Here is a 21,801-nt window from a genome sequence, read left to right as displayed (position 1 = left end):
ACACTCCAGTGGATGGCCCTGTGCCTAAGAGGACATAGACGATGCAAGCTGCACTCCCCAGGAGGCTATTAAAATCATACGACACAAAGTTGTGAGAACACTGGCAAGTTGGGAGCAGATTTGCGAGGCGTTAGGGGCTGAGCGGGGGTGAACGTATTGTATGGCGTTCTCAGAAGATTAATTAAAATACATCTAAAGGATTACAGTGACACAGATAGTGCACGTACCTTCCCATGAACACAATATTTCCAAAATGTTCGACGTGTTGAAAGCTAAATGCTCCATTACAAGTCCTGCTTTGAAAATTCGGCGATGAAAACAAGGGTGTCTCTCAGCCGTCGGGTAGCAATTAGTGTGGTATGATTCTGGTTTCGGGTCTCTGTAGGTGGGAAGGCCTGGCTCCAAATGCCAAGATGCATTTAGAGCGGCATGCCATTAAAGTACCCAGCTTGTACTACAGTAAAGGTAAGGGGTAAATGCACCAGCGTGGGCAAAGCCTATTATGTTCTCTTTAAGACCGTCACATTCTTACCTCGGGGAAAGCCTAGCACACTCTCTAATTCTCTGGAGGATGAAATGGCATTTGTGGGAAAGGGAGATCGAGTGAGGATCAGACCACAGCACCACCCAGCTGGAGATCTCACCATCAAATATAAGTTCTGATTCTCCCTTCCTGAAACAGTTCTACTACCTTCGCTGCCAACAACCGAAAATTGGTACCCATGATTTGAAAGGAAGGGACATACGGTTACAGGGCAATTTCCAAGACCAAGAGCCCAGAGTGCAATAGTGACTATAAACCAAACCGAAGTGCAGTCGTCCCTTTGTATCCTTGAAGGTTTGACTTCCCTGGTTAATGGCCTTGGTTGAATTTCAAGGCTGCCCACTGCCTCCTCTCCCCTTGTTTCCGTTCTGGTACTAGGAGTAACTGCAGATCCTGTGAATCGAACAGGTGAGCTCAGGACAGGAGAAGTACTTTTGAAAAGAAGCTGTTTTCTCCTCCAGCTAAAGTTTGCCCACTTCAGCAGGACCCGGCCTTGCACATCACATGGATTCAGAGCTACAAATATTGTTGAAGAGAGTTAACGGTGGCGGAGGGCTTTATTCACTCCGTGGAGATATTGGCCCCAGAAACAGGCAGATTTTTTTGGAGATCTTGGCAATTGTATAAGTTTTGGGGAGAGTCCTTTGTGCAAATTTAAGCCAAAACCCAAAGACCAAGACAGGCAACAATAATCACATGTGACTGGAGCTCTGGAGACTCTTAGCAGTCAAACACAAGTCTTCTAGCTTGGTATCCCCTAAATCCCATAGTCTCCCTGCACACAGGGACCCCTAAAAACTGAGCCTCGCCATAAGATCCTTAGGTAGTATCCTGCTATGGTATGTTGGTTGTTTTGCTTGGGAAGCCGAAAAGAACCTTGTAGCGTGAATAGCAGAGGCCCGGGTCTGACACTTGTCCTTTCACTCCGTGCTCCTATCACCTGTCAACGCGCGTGGGGTCTGACTGGCCCTGGGGACCCACAGCTGCAAGCGGGGAGGTCCCAGTGCGCGCGCCCGCGGGCGGGGCTGCGCGGGGCAGGGGCTGCGCGGGAGGCCGAGCCGCCGCGCCTCTCGCTGATTGGTCGGTCTGACCCTGGGGGCGGGCTCTCCGCCGCCCCGCGCGCCCCGCTACTCTGGCTGGGTTCCCGCTGGGCCCGGCAGCGAGCGCTTCCCAGGGTGGCGCGGGAGCGCGGGGCACGGGCCTGCAAGAGCCAGGCGGGCTGCGCGCGATGAGGCAGCGGTGCCGGGAGCGGGAGCCGGTGGCAGGGCGAGGCGGGCAGGGGTGCAGTCCAGGGTGCTCCGGAGGCTGCTGAGACGCCGCGGAGAACCGCTAGAGCGCAGAGGAGGGCAGCGGAGCGCGGGGAACCAGCGGCCCCGGGGCGGCCTCCCAGTCGGGATCCCCTCCCCTGTGTGCAGCCATGCGGGTGGCCAAGTGGCTGACCGGGTTGCTCTGCCCGATCTCGCTCCTTCTCACTGGGTCCTGGGAAGTTCGTTTCCACCCACGACAGGGTAAGGTCGCCGTGGGCGCTGCCCGCAGCGCGCAGGGCCGGGTGCGAGTGGGTGGTGCGGACTCGTTGGAGACCCCAGGCCACCCAGCTCGGAGCATCCCGGAGGACTTTGCTGGGTGTCCTGGAATCGCTGGGGACAAGTTCTCCTGATCATGAGGCGGGCTCGCGTGGGGCACAGGGCATGGGGCAGCGTGCGTCCGGACGACACGAGTTGCTGGAGGCTGGGAAGAGAAGAGGGGCTGGCAAGGAGGTGGGTGGCAGGGTTTGTACGGAGCATATAGGAGCTGTGGGAAAGCAGTGCATGGCCACAGTGCCCAGGTGTGTGTGTGGGTGTTCATCTGTCGCGCCCCTGGGACTGACCATGACTGGGAACCGTGTGTTGGGATGCTTGGTTCAAGTGCTTGTGGGTTGGACAGCGTCGGGGCTTCATGGACATTTTGCTGTGTTGCAGAAGCCCTGGTGAAGACTCTGGCCTCCTACGAAGTGGTGACCCCCACGCGGGTCAATGAGTTCGGAGACGTGTTCCCCCAAAACCGGCATTTCAGCCGGAAGAAACGAAGCTCCGGGGTGCCGGAGCCTCCTCCGCTCAGGACCCACTACCGTATTAGCGCCTACGGGCAGCTCTTCCAGCTGAACCTGAGCGCTGACTCCGCCTTCCTGGCTGCAGGCTATACTGAGGTGCACTTGGGGACCCCGGTGCCCGGACCAGGCGGGCGCAGCGCGGAGCCCCCAGACCTGCGCCACTGTTTCTACCGTGGCCAGGTCAACGCGCGAGAGGACCACATTGCTGTCTTCAGTCTGTGTGGGGGACTGGTAAGTCTGATTGTGCCTCCTTCTGTGTTTTCTGCAATCCAGTCCAGGGCTGCCTGGGGAATTGGGGCACGGTGGGAGGTTCCTAGTAGGTTCTTCTGAGTCCTCAGAGACCACCAGAGACCACCAGAGATCACAGGCAGAGAGGGAGAGAGAGAGAGAGAAAGAGAGAGAGACAGAGACAGAGACACAGAGAGAGACAGAGACACAGAGAGAGACAGAGACACAGAGACAGAGACACACAAAGAGAGACAGAGACAGAGAGAGACACACACACACGTCAGCGCACAGAGAGAGAGAGAGAGAGAGAGAGAGAGAGAGAGAGAGAGAGAGAATCTTTCATCCATTTGTCACTTGCTCCAGAGGCAATCAGGAGTGGCCTCTGGATTCTGTTTCTACAACCTGGAAGCAGGCTTTTTCACTCCAGTGTATCAGTTCTGGGCAGCTCTTGGTGCCCAAATCCCCTGAATTACTTAAATTTAGTAAACGAGTAAGAAAGGAAGGAAAAAGTATTGAATATTCAGAAATTTAAAAGAGGCCTCTAAGGCTGACAAGATTTGGAAAAAGTTTGTTTTGTTTCTGCATGGGGATGGCCATTCACCGATATCCGTGAAGCACAGAAGAGGGAAAGGTAAATGTGGACTGGTCCTGGAAAGGTATAAAATATCCACAAATGTAGTTGCTGGTGCCGGAGAGCTACAAATGACAAGAATAAGAGAAAGTTTTGAAACTTCACTTAAGAGAGGGAGAAAATGAAATAAGACACCGCTCCCCTGTTTCATTTGGTTTTCTTCCTTGAAAACTGGTTCTTAATACCTCCTCCCATGACATATTTAGGAAGCCTGGATAAACCCAGAATCTCTTGTCAGTAAAGTCATTTAAAATATGCAACATCACCCGTGTTTCTAAAATGAGAGTCAATTGACTAAAACATCAAAACAATACCAAGGTAATTTGTGCTGCGTTAATACACACCTGATATGAATGGCTGAAGTAACAGAATCTCGAAGAGTCTACATTGTTACAGCTTGTGTGGCGAGTCAAACCATCATATGTGAGCTTTCATGTATTGTGAGAGCATCATATTACAGACAAAGCTGCTGTTACAGCCACAGCTGAAGGAAAGAACTTGGCTACAAGTTTCTTGTGAGCCTGACTTTTGCTTAATAACACTGTACAGACAGACCATACTCTTGGAAGGTGTTCAGGCAGTTGCACAAAACCATCACTGATATTATTTGAGTCAAGCGCTGGTAGTAGTTCTCTCATGCATAGTGAAATGATACTTTCACGTTGGTTTGAGTTGATGCCTTAGACACGAGCATTGTTAATTACTCTGCTGGGTAGCACTGATATCCTGTCAACCTGACATAGGCTTATATCATTTTGGAAGAGGGAAGGTCAGTTGAGAAAATATTTCCACCAGATTGGCCCAAGGAAGCCTCCGATGTATTTTCTTAATTAGTGATTGATGTGAGAGGACCAAACCCATTGTTGGTGGTGCTACCCTGGGATTGATTGATGGCCCTGGAGGGTGGTGCCACCCTGAGATTGATTGGTGGTCCTAGAGGGTGGTGCCACCTTGGGATTGATTGGTGGACCTGGATGATATAAGATGACAGACTGAGAAAGCCATGGGCAAGTGAGTGGTCTCCTCTATGGCTTCTGCATCAGTTCCTACCCCCAGGTCCCTGCCTTGAGTTTCTGCCCTGACTTCCGTGGGTGATGGGCAAGCTGTAAGATTAACCCTTTCTTCCCCAGGTTTCTTTGGTCATAGTGTTTGTCATAGTATTAAGCCCCTGAGACAATTACTAGAAACTTTGGAAAGTCTTTTTACTTCCTTTCAAATTAGTGTTTTGCTTGTTTGTTTTTTTGTGTGTAGTCCTGGCTGTTCTGGAACTTGCTCTGAAGATCAGGATGTTGTCAACTCAGAGATCCACCTGCCTCTGCCTCCTGAGTGCCTGGATTAAAAGCATGCACCAGAATGGTTGTATTTATCTAAAACACTTCCAATATTTTCTTTCCCTTCTGCTGTAGATAAATGTAAAATCTTTACGTCATCAGTCATCAATGTGGCAGAAGCATCAATAACACACAGACACTTACACTTCAAGGAAAAAGTTTCTATTTTTAAAGACTTAAATAATGCTTAGTTTGTCTGGAAAATCAAATAAATATTGTCAGAATCCCCTCTTAATGGCCGTTTGTTAAACCTTCACCCTAGCAGTTTGACTGATTCCATTGAGTTGCTAGTGTTCAATTAATCCAAGACACGACTTAAAGCAGTATTTCTTCAATTCCTGTAACATTAACGTAAAAAAACCTTTTACAAGTCTTTATGTTTACATTGTTCTTTTACTATATCAATGAACCTGGCTGGTTATTATTATTTTCATTCCTAAGTGCCCAAGAACCAGAAGGGGCTAAAGGTCTTGCTAGGAGTCTTCTTGAACAGTGTATATATATTCTCTGTCTCTCCATCTCTGTCTCTCTGTCTTCTCTCTCTCTCTCTCTCTCTCTCTCTCTCTCTCTCTCTCTCTCTCCCTCTCTCTCTCTCCCTCTCTCTCTAGATATATATGATATTCCAATTTACTAGATACAGACCCTAGACCCTAGACCCTAGCCTACTGATCAACATTTTGAGACTAAAAGTAATATCACTACACAAAATAAGTTTAGAATTGAAGATGAGGACAAATATCCTGTAGTTCTATAACAATCAATGGAATATCATATATATATATATACACACACACACATATATGTTCCTTCTAATGTTGCTTGATTTTTTGTTTTTATTTCTCATAAATATTTATCCAAAGATTCAAAGAAGATTTTATAACACAGATTTATATGTTTCTAAACTATATCACAGATAGGGAAATAGAGCATAGTATATATTTATAAGTAGTGTGATAGTGGCCTATCAAACATATTGATCCATTGATTCCTATAGAACTTCAGGATATCTGTTCTCATATACAATTCTAATTTTACTTTGCATAGTGATATTACTTCTGGTCCCATAATGTTGATCAGGAGGCTAGGGTCTGTATCCAGTAAGTTGGAATATCATAATTACCATGTATGTGGCAGGATGTATCACATTTAAAGACAGCGATCCTTTGCGGCTCTGATTAAGTCCTTTCTCACATTGCCTAGTGGATTTTATTCTTCCCAGAACTTCAGGGGCAAAGGTGACCACCTAGAAATTAGCTGCATTATTTGATGGCACTGGAACAGTGACGTCTTGGTTGAGGGAAACAGTTTCCTAATGATGTCAAATTGGATGTTGTGCTTGACTTGCATTGTATTCTCATAGAGTATCTTGTGTGGCCATGTGGACTGTATCTCATAGAGTATCTTATGAGGCCATGTGGATTGTATTGTCATAGAATATCTTGTGTGGCCATGTGGACTGTATCTCATAGAGTATCTTATGAGGCCATGTGGATTGTATTGTCACAGAGTATCTTGTTGGCCATGTGGACTGTGTCTCATAGAGTATAATGTGTAGCCATGTGGATTATGTTAGGATTCCTCATAAGAACAAAGATCAGCTTGACAAGTCCTCCTCCCAGTGAAGGCTAATTAATAACTAATGGGGTTGCTTCTGTTAACTGCTAACAGGGAGTACAAATATGGAGAGTGTATTTAAGTGGCACCAATGTAACCCCATGTACTATTCTGTAGTTGTATATTTTATTAATTCATTCATGAGGACAGCTTGCAGGGGGTTGATTCCCTCTTTCCGTCGTGTGGATTCTGGAGAATAAAACTCACATCTTTGAGCTTCATAGCAGGTACCTTAGCCACCGTGCTGTTCACCATGCTGTCCATCAGTCCCCCTTGATCAGCATGACACCGTTTTACCTAAAACTAATTAGTCTTATCATTACTCAAACCACAATATGAGAGAATTCCTTGTGCCTTTAATTTTAATATTCTAGCGTGTATTTGTCCACAGTTTTCAAGAAGCAAATATCAAAATGTGGTTTTGTTTATGGGTAGTGCCTGTGTTAGAGAAACCAAGGAAGGATTTGGAGATCAGTATGAACTGGCAATAAGTAAGAGGGAACACAAGGAAGGATCTTGAGCGGATTCATTTAGCCGATCGGACAGTCGATCGGACAGTCGAGGAAGCTTCAGTCGACGCAGAGAAGAAGCTTGGTTGGTAAAATGCTTGCCTTACAAGTGTGATGGTGTGAGCCCCAGCCCCAGAACCAATGAGTTTGTTTGTTTGTTTGTTTGTTTTTGGTTCTTTTTTTTGGAGCTGGGGACCGAACCCAGGGCCTTGCGCTTCCTAGGCAAGCGCTCTACCACTGAGCTAAATCCCCAACCCCTGTTTGTTTGTTTTTAATAAACCAAGATGTGCTGGCCCATACTTGGCTTGTGCTTAGCACCTTAATGTGAGGGAGGCAGAGACAGAGAATCCCTGGAGATGGCTCACCAGCCAGCCTAGACTACCAGGCGGGCTCCAGGACACTGGGAGACCTTGCCTCAAAACCAAGGGGTATGAATGGTACCTGAGGTATTACGTGGTTGTACGTGTCCATGTACATGAACACACATACACACACATAGTCACACACATATGCATAGACAGACACAGACACACACACACACTCACACTTACACACAGAAACACACAGATACACACAAACAGGCACACACAGACACACAGACACACAAGCACACACATACACACATACAAACACACACACATACAGTCTCACACACTCACATTTACACACGTATACATCCATACACAAACAGACATACACACACACAAACCACAAACAGAGACACACATATACACATACAAATACACACAAACTCACATCCACACATATCCACATACACACAAATATATGCATACATACATGCACTCACACTTAACACACACCCACACACAGGCACACACATAGGCACACACTCACATACACATACACACATACAAACACAAACACAGACACACACATATACATTTTACACAAACATAAACATTCAAATACGTTCACAGATACACATATTCACAGATACATACAAACACATGCACACACTCACACTCATACACACACATAGAAACTCTCACAAACAGATACACACACAGAAACATGCACACACACATACACATACCCACACATATGCACACACATCAGGATACAGCACAAAAAGCTCTTAGAGTACTCTTGGGTTGTTATGTACTATCAAGGCCACTATCAAGCACTATCAAGGCCAGCAGCATATAGACATGTTGTACACAGTCTACATGTACACACTCTTACATGTTTTGTGTAAACAGTGTACATAAAAACGCTTAATTGAATACATAGTGTCAAGTGTCCTTAAGTGAGGGATATAAGATATTTCTGAACTTTCAGGGTTGGATATGTAAGGAAGAAGTGATGTAGAGATATTCTGATTAAATTTTCCTTAAGTAATGGTGGAAGTGTATGTATTAATTCAAATATACTCATAAGCTAGAGAAATCACCTAGTTTGATAGTAGGAGTGTGGAGAAGGCCAGCTGGTTCTTGGCTGCCTTAGTTCAAGAGGAGCACAGCCATTCCATGTATTGATGAGAAGGTGCTTCTTGGCTTTTGAAGATACAAAATGGCTAGCATTCTTGGCAGAGCGATTTCCTGAAGGACACGAGGAATTGGGTAGTGGTGATGGGCAGTGTCTCCCAGGCTGTCTGGTCCACCAGATACCACACTCTTCCGCTCTTTCATTCTGTCACGCACACTCATCTTGTCAACACGTGTTCACAGGGTCACTGTCTCTGGATGCAAAGTCACAGCATAGTGTGCTGTTATCCCGTAAGGACCAGGTCTAGACCTTTTGGACAATATGAACTAGCTGCATGTTCTGAAGCCCAGCGCACATGGTGAGCCCTGTGGCTGCTACCCCAGCCTTAACTTCCCACAGAAGAGAGAGCAGTTGCTGATGGCAGGATCGTCGTTCCTTCTGTGGAAGAGCTGCAGGGATGCTGTGCTGGCAGCAAGGGAATGTCCTATGGTTTTTAATGGTTCCCTTTTCTAATATATTATTATATTATATTGAGGGTGCCAGTCTGCCCTCTAGAGTGGGTGTCATTCCGGCTGCATGGCCACACCTAAAATGAATTTTAGGAAAGATGCTGGCTCAGGGTAGAATGTGTGCATGTGCTTGTGTGTGTCTGTGGGTTTGTGTGTGTGGTGTGTGTGTGCACATGCCTCTGTGTGTGCCCCTATGTTTGTGCATGTATGCATGCCTGTGTGTATCTGTGTGTATGTGTGCATGCCCCCTCTCTCTGTCTCTCTCTGTCTCTCTGTATCTCTCTCTGTATCTCTCCCTGTATCTCTCTCTCTCTCTCTCTCTCTCTCTCTCTCTCTCTCTCTCTCTCTCTCTCTGTGTACATTTTTCTTAAGCATGGCCAGATTTTATAGTAAAAGATTGCCATCAAAACCATTTTACACTGAGCAGATGTCCACCATTTAATCAGCAGGTTAAGATGAATCACAGAGGTTAGCTTGTGGTGTCCTAGTTTACAGAGTTTACCCTTTGCTCATAGTGAGAAGTGTGACTATGTCACCAGTGTTTGCATTGTTATATATATATATTATATATATTATATATATAATTGTTGCATTATTATATATATGTAATTTTTCCTTACTTATGTCTTTACAGACCACTTGTTATCCCCCTCCCAGTCCACCCTCCCACAGTTCCTTATCCCATTCCTTCTCCCTCCTGTGTCCAAGAGGATGCGCCCCCCCCCCGGCCTCCCTACTCTCTGGGGCTTCAAGTCTCTCCAGGGTTAGGTTCCTCTTCTCAGATGAGGCCAGATCAGGCAGTCCTCTGCCGTATAGGTGTCTGGGGACCTCGGACCAGCCTGTGTATGTTGCCTGGTTGATGGCTCAGTGTCTGAGAGATCTCAGACGTCTAGGTTAGTTGAGGCTGCTGGTCTTCCTATGGGGTCATCCAACTCCTCAGCTTCTTGAGGCCTTTCCCTAATTCAACCACAGGGGTTCCTACTTGAGTCCAGTGGTTGGGTGTAAGTATCTGCTTCTCTCTCAGTCAGGTGCTTATTGGGTCTCTCAGAAGACAGCTGTGCTGGGCTCCTGTCTGTAACCACACCATAGCATCAGTATCAGTGTCAGACCTTGGAGCCTCCTGTTGAGATGGATCCCAAGTTGGGCTGGTCACTGGACCTGCTTGCCCTCAGACTCTTCTCCATTCTTTGTCCCTGCAGTTCTTTTAGACAGGAACAATTCTGTGTCAGAGTTTTTGACTGTGGGATGGCAACCCCCTTCCTCCACTTGAAGCCCTGAATTTCTACTGGAGGTGGACTCTAAGAATTCCCTCTCCCCACTGTTGGGCATTTCATCTAAGGTTCCTCCCTTGGAGTCCTGAGAGTCTCTTACCTTTCAGTCTCTGGTACATTCTAGAGGCTCCCCCCACCTCCCACCCTCTGAGGCTACCTATTTCCATTCATTCTGCTGGCCCTCAGAGCTTTTCTCCTATCTCCCCACCCCATACCTGATCACGTCCCCCCTTTCCCCACTCTTCCCTTCCCCCATCCCCCATCCCCATTCCATTTCATGGTAGCCATTGAACTTCGATTTATGAACATAAATATGGGGCCCACATGGATTTTCCTAAGAAACTGGATAAGTAAAACTATCTCTAACTTTATTACAGATGATGGAGCTGAGTGAGAGATGTGAAATAGTTTGCTTATCAGGCCTCACGCCCGTGCTCTCTCTTAAAAATGTCGCTGCAGCGTTGTGATTAGAGACTGGAAAATCTTTTCAGTTCAACAGCTCCGTATTCCCCAGTGCTGTCTCCGGTGCCCAGGCTCAGCATGGTGAATTGTGCATATGTTGGGAAAACAGTCCTGTGGGTTTACCTCTTATGCTTCTGTTTGCTCTTTATGAAATCTGAACACTGGTGATTGGTTGCAGTGACGGTATGTGTGTTGGCTATGGTGTTTGAAAACAAAATAACATGTGAACAGATGCCGCAATACTTAAATAGCTTTCTGGGACAAGGAGTGTATGAAATTCTCTAAGTACATAAAAATTATATCCAGTGGATATATTGAAACCAGTCATAAGATCACCTATTGAAACATAGATACATTGAAACTAGTTGTAAGATCACCTATTGAAACGTTGATACATTGAAACCAGTGGTAAGACCACCGATTGCCTTTTGGAACATCTTGGTAGCTGGGTGGACCACTATTCTAAGGAATCAGGAAACTCCTTCACAAATGAAAACTAGTTTTGAAGTGTTCGCTAGCCGGTGTGATACAGTGCAACCCCACTGGCTTCCTTCCGAATCCTTCTGCAGCATTCATCTGACGAGAGACAGGATGCTAAAAATAGGAATGAGCTAAATATGATTCTATGAACCACCTGTTTTGTCAAGTCCTCAAATTCCTTACCAGAGATCCCTTTCCAAGTTTTTTTAATCTGAATTAATAGCTTCCCTGGGAGCCTTTTGGCACAACCATAATACTTTTATTATTTAGGAAGAGGTCCCTCCCACTGGGATTTGCTATAGAAAAATTGATGGACTTACTAGTCCTTCTTTGATAAATAAACAGGGAGATCGGTTTTGGAAACAGTCTTCACATACCTGTGGGAGCTTGGCATTTTAAAATCGCACGGATTCTGAGGAATCCCTGTCCACTGTACAGGTACTGCTCCTGGCAAGCTAGTCTACTACAGTTCAGTTGATGGGCTGGTGGACTCTGGGAGGAGTGTTCATTCTCTTGTGGGAGCACAGGTCACATCTCCTGAGTTTTATTGAAACGTTGGAATAGAAGTACCATGTGCCAGTTTTGGTCAAGAGAAGAGCAAAAGGGTGCATAACGACTTTGAAAAACGATTTCTTGGGGACGGCGTGCTGTTCCCAGTGGTGCCATAGGTGCTAAGGTTAAGTAGCAGGCCGGCCCATGTCTATTTGCGTCTCTCCCCGAGATGCTATCGTATTTCTCCTCCTCAGCAGGCTTTTCTAAAAGGCAGAAGAGGATTTCTCATGGAGCAATGTGCTCAGATTTCAAAAACAGTTTCTTTGTTACCTCTTATAGTATGGACGGAATTAGTTTCCTGGGTAAGTCGGAAATGCTGGAGTCTCGGAATATAGTGAAAAGTAAGTGACTTACGGCCAGGTTTTCAAATTTCACGCTGGGAAAATTCATGATACGTGGGAGAGGCTAGGCCATTGGGAGAGTGTCCAACAAATAAAAATTCTACAGAGCTTTGCCCTTTCTTAAAAATACTGTATTCTCAGTGGTTTAGGAGTGAGCACCTCTAATTGAGTTCTTTGGCTATGTTGGGGATTGAACCCATGCCCTTATGTTTGCTAAGCAGACATTCTACTATTGGTCATACCTCTAGCCCCTAATTTTAGGCCATTAAAATTTTTAGGTCATTAAACACTCAGTCTGCTCTATTAACGTACAACCTAAGAGAACCTAAACATTTGACTTGTTAGCATATAGAAAACTATACATAGATATGTCAGAGAAGTCCACACACTACTATAATCCAAGAACGTTCAGTAAAGACATGAGTCAATGGGTAAAGTGAAGCATGACGACACAGGTGCCTTACCATGGCAGTCACACGATGCTTGTTTCTATGGCTATGCACTAGCACTGTCTGCCTTTCCTGGCAGTGTCTTAAATGTCAGAAAGATAAAGAAAGTGAGGATGTTGACGAAGGGGTAGTTACCCAATCATGATTATGGTAAAGAGAGCTTCAGGCTTACAATTGCTATGACCATTCCAGCGACATAAATGACAAATACATTAAAATGGTGGCTTAAGATTATATTTATCATTTTCAGTGGAATTTGGGACAATTTTTAAAGTTGCTCTTTTTTTTTTTTAAAGATTTATTTATTTATTATATATAAGTACACTGTAGCTGTCTTCAGATACACCAGAAGAGGGCATCGGATCTCATTACAGATGGTTGTGAGCCACCATGTGGTTGCTGGGAATTGAACTCATGACCTCTGGAAGAGCAGTCGGGTGCTCTTAACCGCTGAGCCATATCTCCAGCCCTAAAGTTGCTCTTAAATAATGTTTAGGGTAGCTGGCGTTTAGGAATGGAAGTGAAGTGTCGCCAGAACCGTGCTTGCCACAGTATCTGTGGCTTGGGCATTCATGGGTGGGTTGGTTTATTTCAGAAATGCACTTTGCCCAGTAGGGAGCACAATCTTCTGAATGTGGGTAAAGGTTTATTTGTGCATTCTGAGTGGTGATAATTGGTGAGATGACCTCTCCAAGCCACCACCTACTTCCTTCCTACCATTGGCATGGTCTCAGCCTTACTTTTCTGTTACTTGAACTTTCTGAGCACTTCCCTGGCTCCCCAAACATCCAGTCCCTGTGTATCTCAGGGCCTGCCCCCTACAGGAACTTTATTATTTTTCCAGCTTCAGTCCAGCTCTCAGTGGAATCTCTTCTTCTTCCCCGCTGGATGTCTTCTATCTTTGCATTATATTAACTTCTCTCCATACCCAGGGAGGGGTATAAGGTGTATATTTTAAATTTTCATTACTAATTGAGTTTTTATTCCATGAGAATGTTCTATAGGGACACTATGTTGACATAAAACTCCCTTGTCTCCCCTCTCACTTACCCCATGACTCTGCCACTCCATCTCAAATTCATGACCTCTTTTTAAAACTATTATTATTACATATACATGTGACAATAATCATGGTCATATGAATGAGTGCATTTAGTGTTGCTTGAAGGTACATGTTCTTAGGGCTCCTTCCTGGAGAAACTTGTGTCCCCCTCTCTTAACAGGCATTGATTGCCCATCACTCTTTATATGGTGGTGAGGCCTTGTGAGATTTCCCTCATTGATGTTGACAAGTCACTTGGTGTTCTCATTATGCAGGTCTTGTTTAGGAACCAAATGTTGAGATCTCATGGGCATGGCTTCCCTGTCATGTCTAGAAGACTCTCTCAGCAGACTTCCTGATTCTAAGACTCTTAGAATCTCTGCCCTCTCTTCTGCCATGTTCCCTGGGCCCTAGTTTTGGGGTTTACTCCACTAATTACTTCCTGGTATATTATATTTTTTACTGACCACTTGTTTTTTTCTTTTACTCTTTATCCCCTAAAACCACCTGACTCATAGTAGGTGTACATGAAATGTTTTTGACTATTTTATAGATTTTATCAAATTTGACCGTTAAGCCCCGAATTGCAGAGCCAAGATACTTGGAGTCACCTTTCTGGTCCTGACATGTGGCATGAGACTTGTACAAGTTACTGTGCTGTCTACTGTTTTCATTGCTGTAACAAAAATACCTGATGCCAAAGCTACTTGAGGAAGGACAGCTTCACCATGTCTTTCAGTTCGAGGGGATACACTCCACCATAGCCCGGGAGACAGGGAGACAAGAGACAACTGGTAGAGGAGAGTAGATAGGAAGTGAGGCTGGCCTATAACACCTCAAATCCTGTTCCTAGTGACCCACCCTCTTCAGTGAGGCTCTATATTCAAGAGGTTATAGAAGCTTCCAAAATCTGTGTTACAAATTTGGGATCAAGTGTTAAAAACATATGAGTTATGGGAGGGGTGCATTTCACAATCAAACTATAACACTATGCTCCTTGCCAGGTAGGGTCATGGTCATCTAAAAATCCAAAATGTATTCATTTAAAAGTACCCATAATCTTTAACACTCCCAATACTATTCAAAATTCCAAAATCTGTTCTGAGACTCAAAGCAACCTCTTAGTTCTATTTTTATCAAGATGGAAATATAAAAGTTATATACTTCCAGTACACATAAAACAGACATTCCTAAAGGACCAAAGAAGACCCAAACACTGCAGGTCAAACAGCAAACACTGTAACTCCATGTCCAGCATCAATGGCTTGTGATAGAATCATCTGGGCTCCAAAAAACTTAGGTTTCCTATCATTCCAGCCTGCTACATACAGCACACATAGCCTCCCTTGGGTTGGCTCTGCTCACGTCTTTAGCTTTCATTGGCAGATATTTTATGGTCCTGGTGTCTTTTATGTTCATGGGCTCAAATGCAACTTAGATTTAATCCTCACAACTTCCTATCATGGCCTCTAAGGGCTTCTGTACAGACACTCAAACTCTGACATGTGTTGCCTGGTCTCTGTAGCCTTCAGGACCTTAGCACATGCATGATTGACCTCTTTACTCTTTTCTCCTTCATATCTGTAAAACTGGTACCGGGTAGACAATATTACCAAGTTCTATGGCCAGGCTGAGATGTAGTCTGACCCTTGGATCACAGTTGTATCAGCTTCTGTGTGCTGATCCTGGAGAACCTGTGCCCTGTGTGTGTTTTTGCTTTATCTGACCATAGAGAGGAATCTCTCTCTATGGGCTTGCCATTGTTTGAGGGATTTTATATCCTAATGGACAGGACATTGCCTTAATTTGTGTTGTCTACTTAGCTGTACAATGATATTGCTTGACCTTTCAAAGTTCTTGATATAATTCACCAGTGAAACTCCTCTAGAGTTCACCTGGCTCTTTTTGAGACAGGGTCCCTTATCAGAATTCTAGTGTACCAGTTTGGCTAGACTGGCTGGTTAGCAAACCCCAGAGATCCTCTGGTCTCTGCATCCCTAGACCTGGGATCATAGGCTTCCATCACTTGTGTCTGACTTCTTGCCTGGTTGATGGGGGTGCAAAGTCAGTCCTCCATGTATGCATAACAAGCACTTCATCAACTCTATCATCTCCACAGTCTCTATCTTGGGTATATTTTAAAATGTGTCATGAAGTTCCCCTCTTTCAAAGTTACAAAGAAATTCTCTCAATTTCAATTCCAGGGTTTTTGTGGTTCTATGGTTAGGAGTTCACGCCACCAATTTTTCGGTATTTATTCTGTGTGGCTGGACTCTGATAGTCTTTCTATTTATGATCTTGATGGAACACTGCTAATTCAGTAGTGTGTCTTCTCACTGATTTAACATGATGCTTGCACAGGAACGAAGGTCCTACATGGCTTCGAAAGTGGGGACTAAAACAGAGTGAGCTATTTCTAGGCTTAGCAATGTCAAGATACTAGATTCAGTCACAGATATAGTGGTGAAATTTGGGATAATTCATTCAATTTTGGTTGTACAGTGGGGGTTGAACCATCACGTTCTAGAGTGGGCTTGCTCTAAGATAGAAGTTCCATCCCTGAGTTCTTCCGAGTTTTATTTATTTATTTATTTTAAGTTTGCTGTGGAAATCTAGAGTTCAGACAGTAGGTCCTTCTTTGTAAAAAAAAAATCTTCCTGACCTTTCATTTCTCATCAATGAGTTCTGAGTTCCCATTCCCAGAACCATTTTATCCAGCCTGACCTTCATCTACTTCCAACTAAGTCTTCTCTCCCCACATTGCCTTCCATAGACCAAACCAAGCAGTGTAGCATTTATACAAAATTCTAGATCTTCTTCATTTTGAGTGCATCACTGTGATTGTCTTTACTACGCAGAGTATCCGCTGTCTCGGGTGAATCGGGGTACTATGTAGCCTTGTGACTTCATTCAGAAGAATGTGGACAGAGACATGAGCTACAGAGAGGAACCTTGTGCTCAGTCGATAGCGTTTAGTGAGGGGGTCGGCTCTTTTATTCCTGTGAGCTCCGTTCCTTTCGCTGTCATGCTGGGGGTGGAGCTTAGGGAAGAATACATACTAGGCACGTGCTATCCGTCTGAGCTAGAGACCCAGCCCTGTGTGCTGCTTTATCTGGTGGTGCAACGTGATTCTTGGTAAAAGTTAATGCTGCTTTCTCAATTCCAGATGGGAACATTCAAAGCAAATGATGGGGAGTATTTCTTAGAGCCAGTCCTGAAGGCAGATGGGAGTGAGCACGAAGATGACCACAACAAGCCGCATCTGATCTACAGACAGGAAGTAAAGAGGAACGCCTTCGTGCGGTCTCAGTCTCATGGGCCTTGCGGAGTTTCAGGTAAACTTGGAAGGAAAACCACTCTGCTGAACTGTAGTACCACTTAAAGTTGTATGGACTATCATGTATATTTCTCATTGACACAATTGCATACGCCATCTACTGCATATGAGGGATATATACATTATGTAATGGTTTCTTTAGCAGAACATCCACAGTGAACAAGTTCAAGGATACATACCACTGTCACTGAAACTGCACAGTTTGAGTTTACTCTAGATATGGATGAAGTGTCCTTGGACCAACATCTCTCCGAATCACCACCCCTGATTTCCATAGCCACCACCACAATATTTTTGCTCATGTAATTTCAACTGTTCAAGTACCCATGAGATACGGCATTTCTTAAAAGATATTTTTGAAAAAAAAATTTCCCGTGAAGGATCCATTAGAAATTATGCATTTTAAGGTATTTTTGTAGTAAATTAAAGTCCAAAATATGCATTCAGAATATAGAATCTATAGTGGGCCATCATAGGCTATTTTTATTTCAATCTACCAGCCACAGAATAATGATTAAATTGTTTTTCGCAGTACCACCTCACAGGATTCTAACTCTCTGTAGTGGAAGCTTCATCCACAGGTCTCTGTGACCACCATCTTGTGCTTCTCAGATGAGTCTACTTTGGTGTATGTCAGCATTTTGAGGCTCCAACATATTTAACAATTTGATCACCAAGCTGCTGAGCCTGCTTCTCAGATGTGTCCTTTGGTATATGTCACAGCAGTTTGTCCATTTTCATGCTGAAAAATATTTAATAGTGTGAGTATGCCATGGCCCCACTGTCCCTTTCCGGTCATTTTCAGGTTGTTAGTATGAGAAACAATTCTCCCCCCATGTTCTTTGTCTGAGAGCTTCTTCAGGACAATCATATATATATGTGTGTGTGCATGTATGTGTGTGTGTGTGTGTGTGCACGCACGTGTGTATGTGTATATATATGCATATATATGTGTATATGTGTGTGCATATATATGTATATATGCATATGTGTATATATGTATGTGTATATATATATATATACATATATATGCTTTGACCCAACAATGTGTTAGAATTGCATATCCATCTCTTTTTCTTATAAAACCCAAACTACTGAATATTTACAAAGTATTTGGATCTACGAATGATAAATTTCCTTACAGGATGAATGGCTGCTGGTAAAATATTTTACTTGTACTTTGTGTAAACGTCAGGTTTGGGTTCACGTATGTGCTTGGGTCTTCGTTCTCCACACAGCAATGTTCAAAACCACAGAGAAAAGGCGCCAACGGTTATAATAAAAATGCAAAGCCAAGACAAAAAGAGTGGGGTTAGGGGGCCCGGAGAGATGGCTTAGCTGATAAGAGCACCGGCTACTCCCACAGAGGTCCTGAGTTCAATTCCCAGCAACCACATGGTGGCTCACAACCATCTGTAATGGGATCTGCTGCCCTCTTCAGCAGACAAACATTCAGTCAAAGCACTCATTTGCATTAATATAAACCTTTAAAAAACAGTTCTAATAAAATGGGATTATGAAGGATTTTCTCGAAGTCATAGGTGTTCATAAACTATGGTTCCAAGTGCTGTGACGCCGTCTGTAGTGGCGGTGATGGTACACAAGCCTTTGGAGGTTTTCTCTAGGAATTTACTTCTCAGTTAACCTTTGCTGTAAAAAGAACGCCACTTGGAAGGGCTCTCACAGCGACCAAGGCTGTACTTTGAGTCTCCTGACATAACAGATGCTTTTCTGATGCTTCTAATATGAGCATAAGGTTTCATTTTTATGGCTTCAAAGAGAGCACGAAATGGGTGTGCGGCCTCACAATGGGACGCTGTAGAAGGCAGCTCACGTCCAATCTGAGGGACTAGTTACGATCAGCTTGTTTAGTGAATTGTGTAGCTTTGTAAGAAGAAAGCCACCAAGAGGCATTCTGAATGCATAATGTGTCACATGCTGATATGTAGACCTTCATATTCATGCTCAGCAGTCGTTCCCAGCTGCAGAATTCTCCAAAGAGCCATGTTCTTCGCTTTCAAAGGTTTTCTTCATACAAAAGACATATGATAAAAATTATGACCGGAAAACAACCAGAAAACTGGGATTTAGGTTTTTATAAATTAATTTCAATATATGTTTATGTACAATACTTATTAGACCATGAATTAGTGTCTATTCTCATAAATGGATCCCTCTCATTTTGGATATAATTAACATGCACATTTTAGTCATTAATAAATGCGATCAATTAGTGACCTAAAATACTAGCTACTAATTATTGCTTGGTTAGTAAACGTGAAGAGTTGTGAATATAATTAGTGAAGTGTTACATGGGTTATTTTTTTCTTCTAATATTGTTCATAAATATTTGCAGTATTCTTCCTTATTCCAACAGCTGGATCTTCGAGAGAATTCCTTGGAGGTGAGAGCTGCAGGTTTTGTATGTGATTCATCATGGTTAAGCAGAAGAGTTACTTCTTCCTTTTTTAAATGGTTTTAACCAATCTCAACTCTAGCCTTGATGAATCAGCTTAAATTGTTTCCGAGGTCAGAGTTTACTTCATGCCCCCAGGCCATGTTAATGAATTTTGTTGGCTAATCCCTGCCATCGTGGGTACCAGGAACTCATATAGATATGGCTTCCGTACAGTTCCATGTGTGGAGGGCCACTAGCAAAAAGAGACACAAAAGTGGGCAGATATCAGTGAGAAAACCCGGCAAACGCCACCAGCAGAACTAAACACAATAAATAAAGTGCAAAGGGGAGAGAAACCTGGAAGTGTTCGCAAAAATAAAATGAAACTTTGGTGCTCCACGGCGCACGTTAATGCTCGTCTCCAGCGGGCAGACGGGATCCGCCGAGCCTTGCCGAAGTTCTCCGGCACCTGCTCATCTCTGTGTCCGGGAGTAGACCCACAAAGCCTTAGTTGAGAGTTAAAACAAATAAACAAACAGAAAAACAAAAACAAAAAAAAGAAGGTTGAAAATAGCTAAAAGTGACATGACTTTTAATTCTAAATCTATTGACTCTGGAGTCCTTAGATAAGAATGGTCAGGAAGACATACATGGTATGCACTCATTGATAAGTGGCTATTAGCCAAAATGCTGGAATTACCCTAGATGCCTAGAACAAATGAAACTCAAGACGGATGATCAAAATGTGAATGCTTCACTCCTTCTTTAAAAGGGGAACAAGAATACCCTTGGCAGGGAATAGAGAGGCAAAGATTAAAACAGAGACTGAAGGAACACCCATTCAGAGCCTGCCCCTCATGTGGCCCATACATATACAGCCACCCGATTAGACAAGATGGATGAAGCAAAGAAGTGCAGGCAGACAGGAGCCGGATATAGATCTCTCCTGAGAGACACAGCCAGAATACAGCAAACACAGAGGCGAATGCCAGCAGCAAACCACTGAACTGAGAACGGGACCCCCGTTGAAGGAATCAGAGAAAGAACTGGAAGAGCTTGAAGGGGCTCGAGACCCCATATGTACAACAATGCCGACCAACCAGAGCTTCCAGGGACTAAGCCACTACCTAAAGACTATACATGGACTGACCCTGGACTCTGACCTCATAGGTAGCAATGAATATCCTAGTAAGAGCACCAGTGGAAGGGGAAGCCCTGGGTCCTGCTAAGACTGAACCCCCAGTGAACTAGTCTGTTGGGGGGAGGGTGGCAATGGGGGGAGGGTGAGGAGGGGAACAGCCATAAGGAAGGGGAGGGGGGAGGGGGATGTTTGCCCGGAAACCGGGAAAGGGAATAACACTCGAAATGTATATAAGAAATACTCAAGTTAATTAAAAAAAAAAAAAGAATGGTCAGGAGAAAACGTTATTTTTTGGAAATGCCGATGTGTGTGAAGAGTAGCCCACTCACTGAACCCGGAGCTTCTAGAGCTTGCTGGCTCTGGCTGGTTTGTCTAGCTCGCTTGGCCCAGGGATCCAGTCTTTGCCTCTTGAAAGTGAGGTACAAAGTTAACATTTCTAGTTTGTCACTGGGAAATCTGGCATCTTCCGGTAGACTTGCTCATGTGTTGATCTGTTTTCTGAGGAGGAGGAATTGTGGCTAAGCAGCGTTTGAAATTCTTTTTTTTAATTGAAAGGTTTTTTTTATTGGATATATTTCTTTATTTACATTTCAAATGTTATTCCCTTTCCCGGTTTCCTGTCCATAAGCCCCCCTCCCATAAGGGTATTCTTTCCATCCACCCCTCCCTACCCCCCCCCGACATTTCCTTGCACTGGGGGTCCAACCTTGACAGGACCAAGGGCTGCTCCTTCCACTGATGCCCCAACAAGGCTATTCTCTGCTACATATGCAGTTGGAGCCCTGGGTCAGTCCATGTATAGTCTTTAGGTAGTGGTTTCGTCCCTGGAAGCTCTGATTGATGGGCATTGTTGTTCTTATGGAGTTGCAAGCCCCTTCAGCTCTTTCAGTCCTTCCTCTAATTCCCCCCTTATATAATTTATTTAATGAGAGTACACTGTCACTGTCTTCGGACACACCAGAAGAGGGCATCAGATCCCATCACAGATGGTTGTGAGCCACCATGTGGTTGCTTGAATTTGAACTCAGGGCCTCTGGAAGAGCAGTCAGTGCTCTTAGTCTCTGAGCCATGCTTTTCTGCTTTGTTCAGAACGTTTTCCAGTCCTTGCTTTAGCTTTCGTCCTGGTATGTGTATTTAGCCACTCACTTAGCAACTTGTCTGACCTGGATGTTGTTCTTCCTTATACCCACTTATCCCACAGAGCTCTGCTGCCTCTCATCTCCTTAGTCTTCTTTTAGACTTAGTCAGCCGTCCTTAAAACATGTTTAACTTCAAATATTTTTCTTCCACAGCAAAATGTTACCTTTTTTTTTTTTTCAAATTAAAGTATAACAACACTCTGCTCTAAACTTGAGCCAGTTAAATGAATGCCTGGGTGCTCTTGATATGTAGAGATAAAATAATAGTGGCTCATTAATTTCTTTGTC

General features: G+C 44.2%; 1 protein-coding gene across 6 annotated transcripts in view; it reads left to right on the top strand.

Moving 5' to 3' along the window:
• Positions 1 to 1,719: 1,719 nt before the first annotated feature.
• Positions 1,720 to 21,801, top strand: part of Adamts20 (ADAM metallopeptidase with thrombospondin type 1 motif, 20) — a 131,788-nt gene continuing 111,706 nt past the window's right edge. For 2 of the 6 annotated variants that reach the window (XR_005487345.2, XR_005487347.2), the window contains exons 1-3: positions 1,721 to 2,052; positions 2,503 to 2,864; positions 16,665 to 16,833. Coding sequence is in view for 2 of the 6 variants with exons in the window: in XM_039080333.2 (XP_038936261.1) it covers positions 1,962 to 2,052; positions 2,503 to 2,864; positions 16,665 to 16,833 (622 nt within the window). In the remaining 4 variants the exon portion in view is untranslated. Of the gene's footprint in view, positions 2,053 to 2,502; positions 2,865 to 16,664; positions 16,834 to 21,801 lie in introns of all 6 variants that reach the window. The other 4 variants (XR_005487344.2, XM_039080333.2, XR_005487346.2 and 1 more) reach the window with 3 other exon arrangements.

This window comes from Rattus norvegicus, chromosome 7 (assembly GCF_036323735.1).
Source record: "Rattus norvegicus strain BN/NHsdMcwi chromosome 7, GRCr8, whole genome shotgun sequence".
NCBI classification, from domain to species: Eukaryota; Metazoa; Chordata; class Mammalia; order Rodentia; family Muridae; genus Rattus; species Rattus norvegicus.
This window is presented reverse-complemented; position numbering and strand designations above follow the sequence as displayed.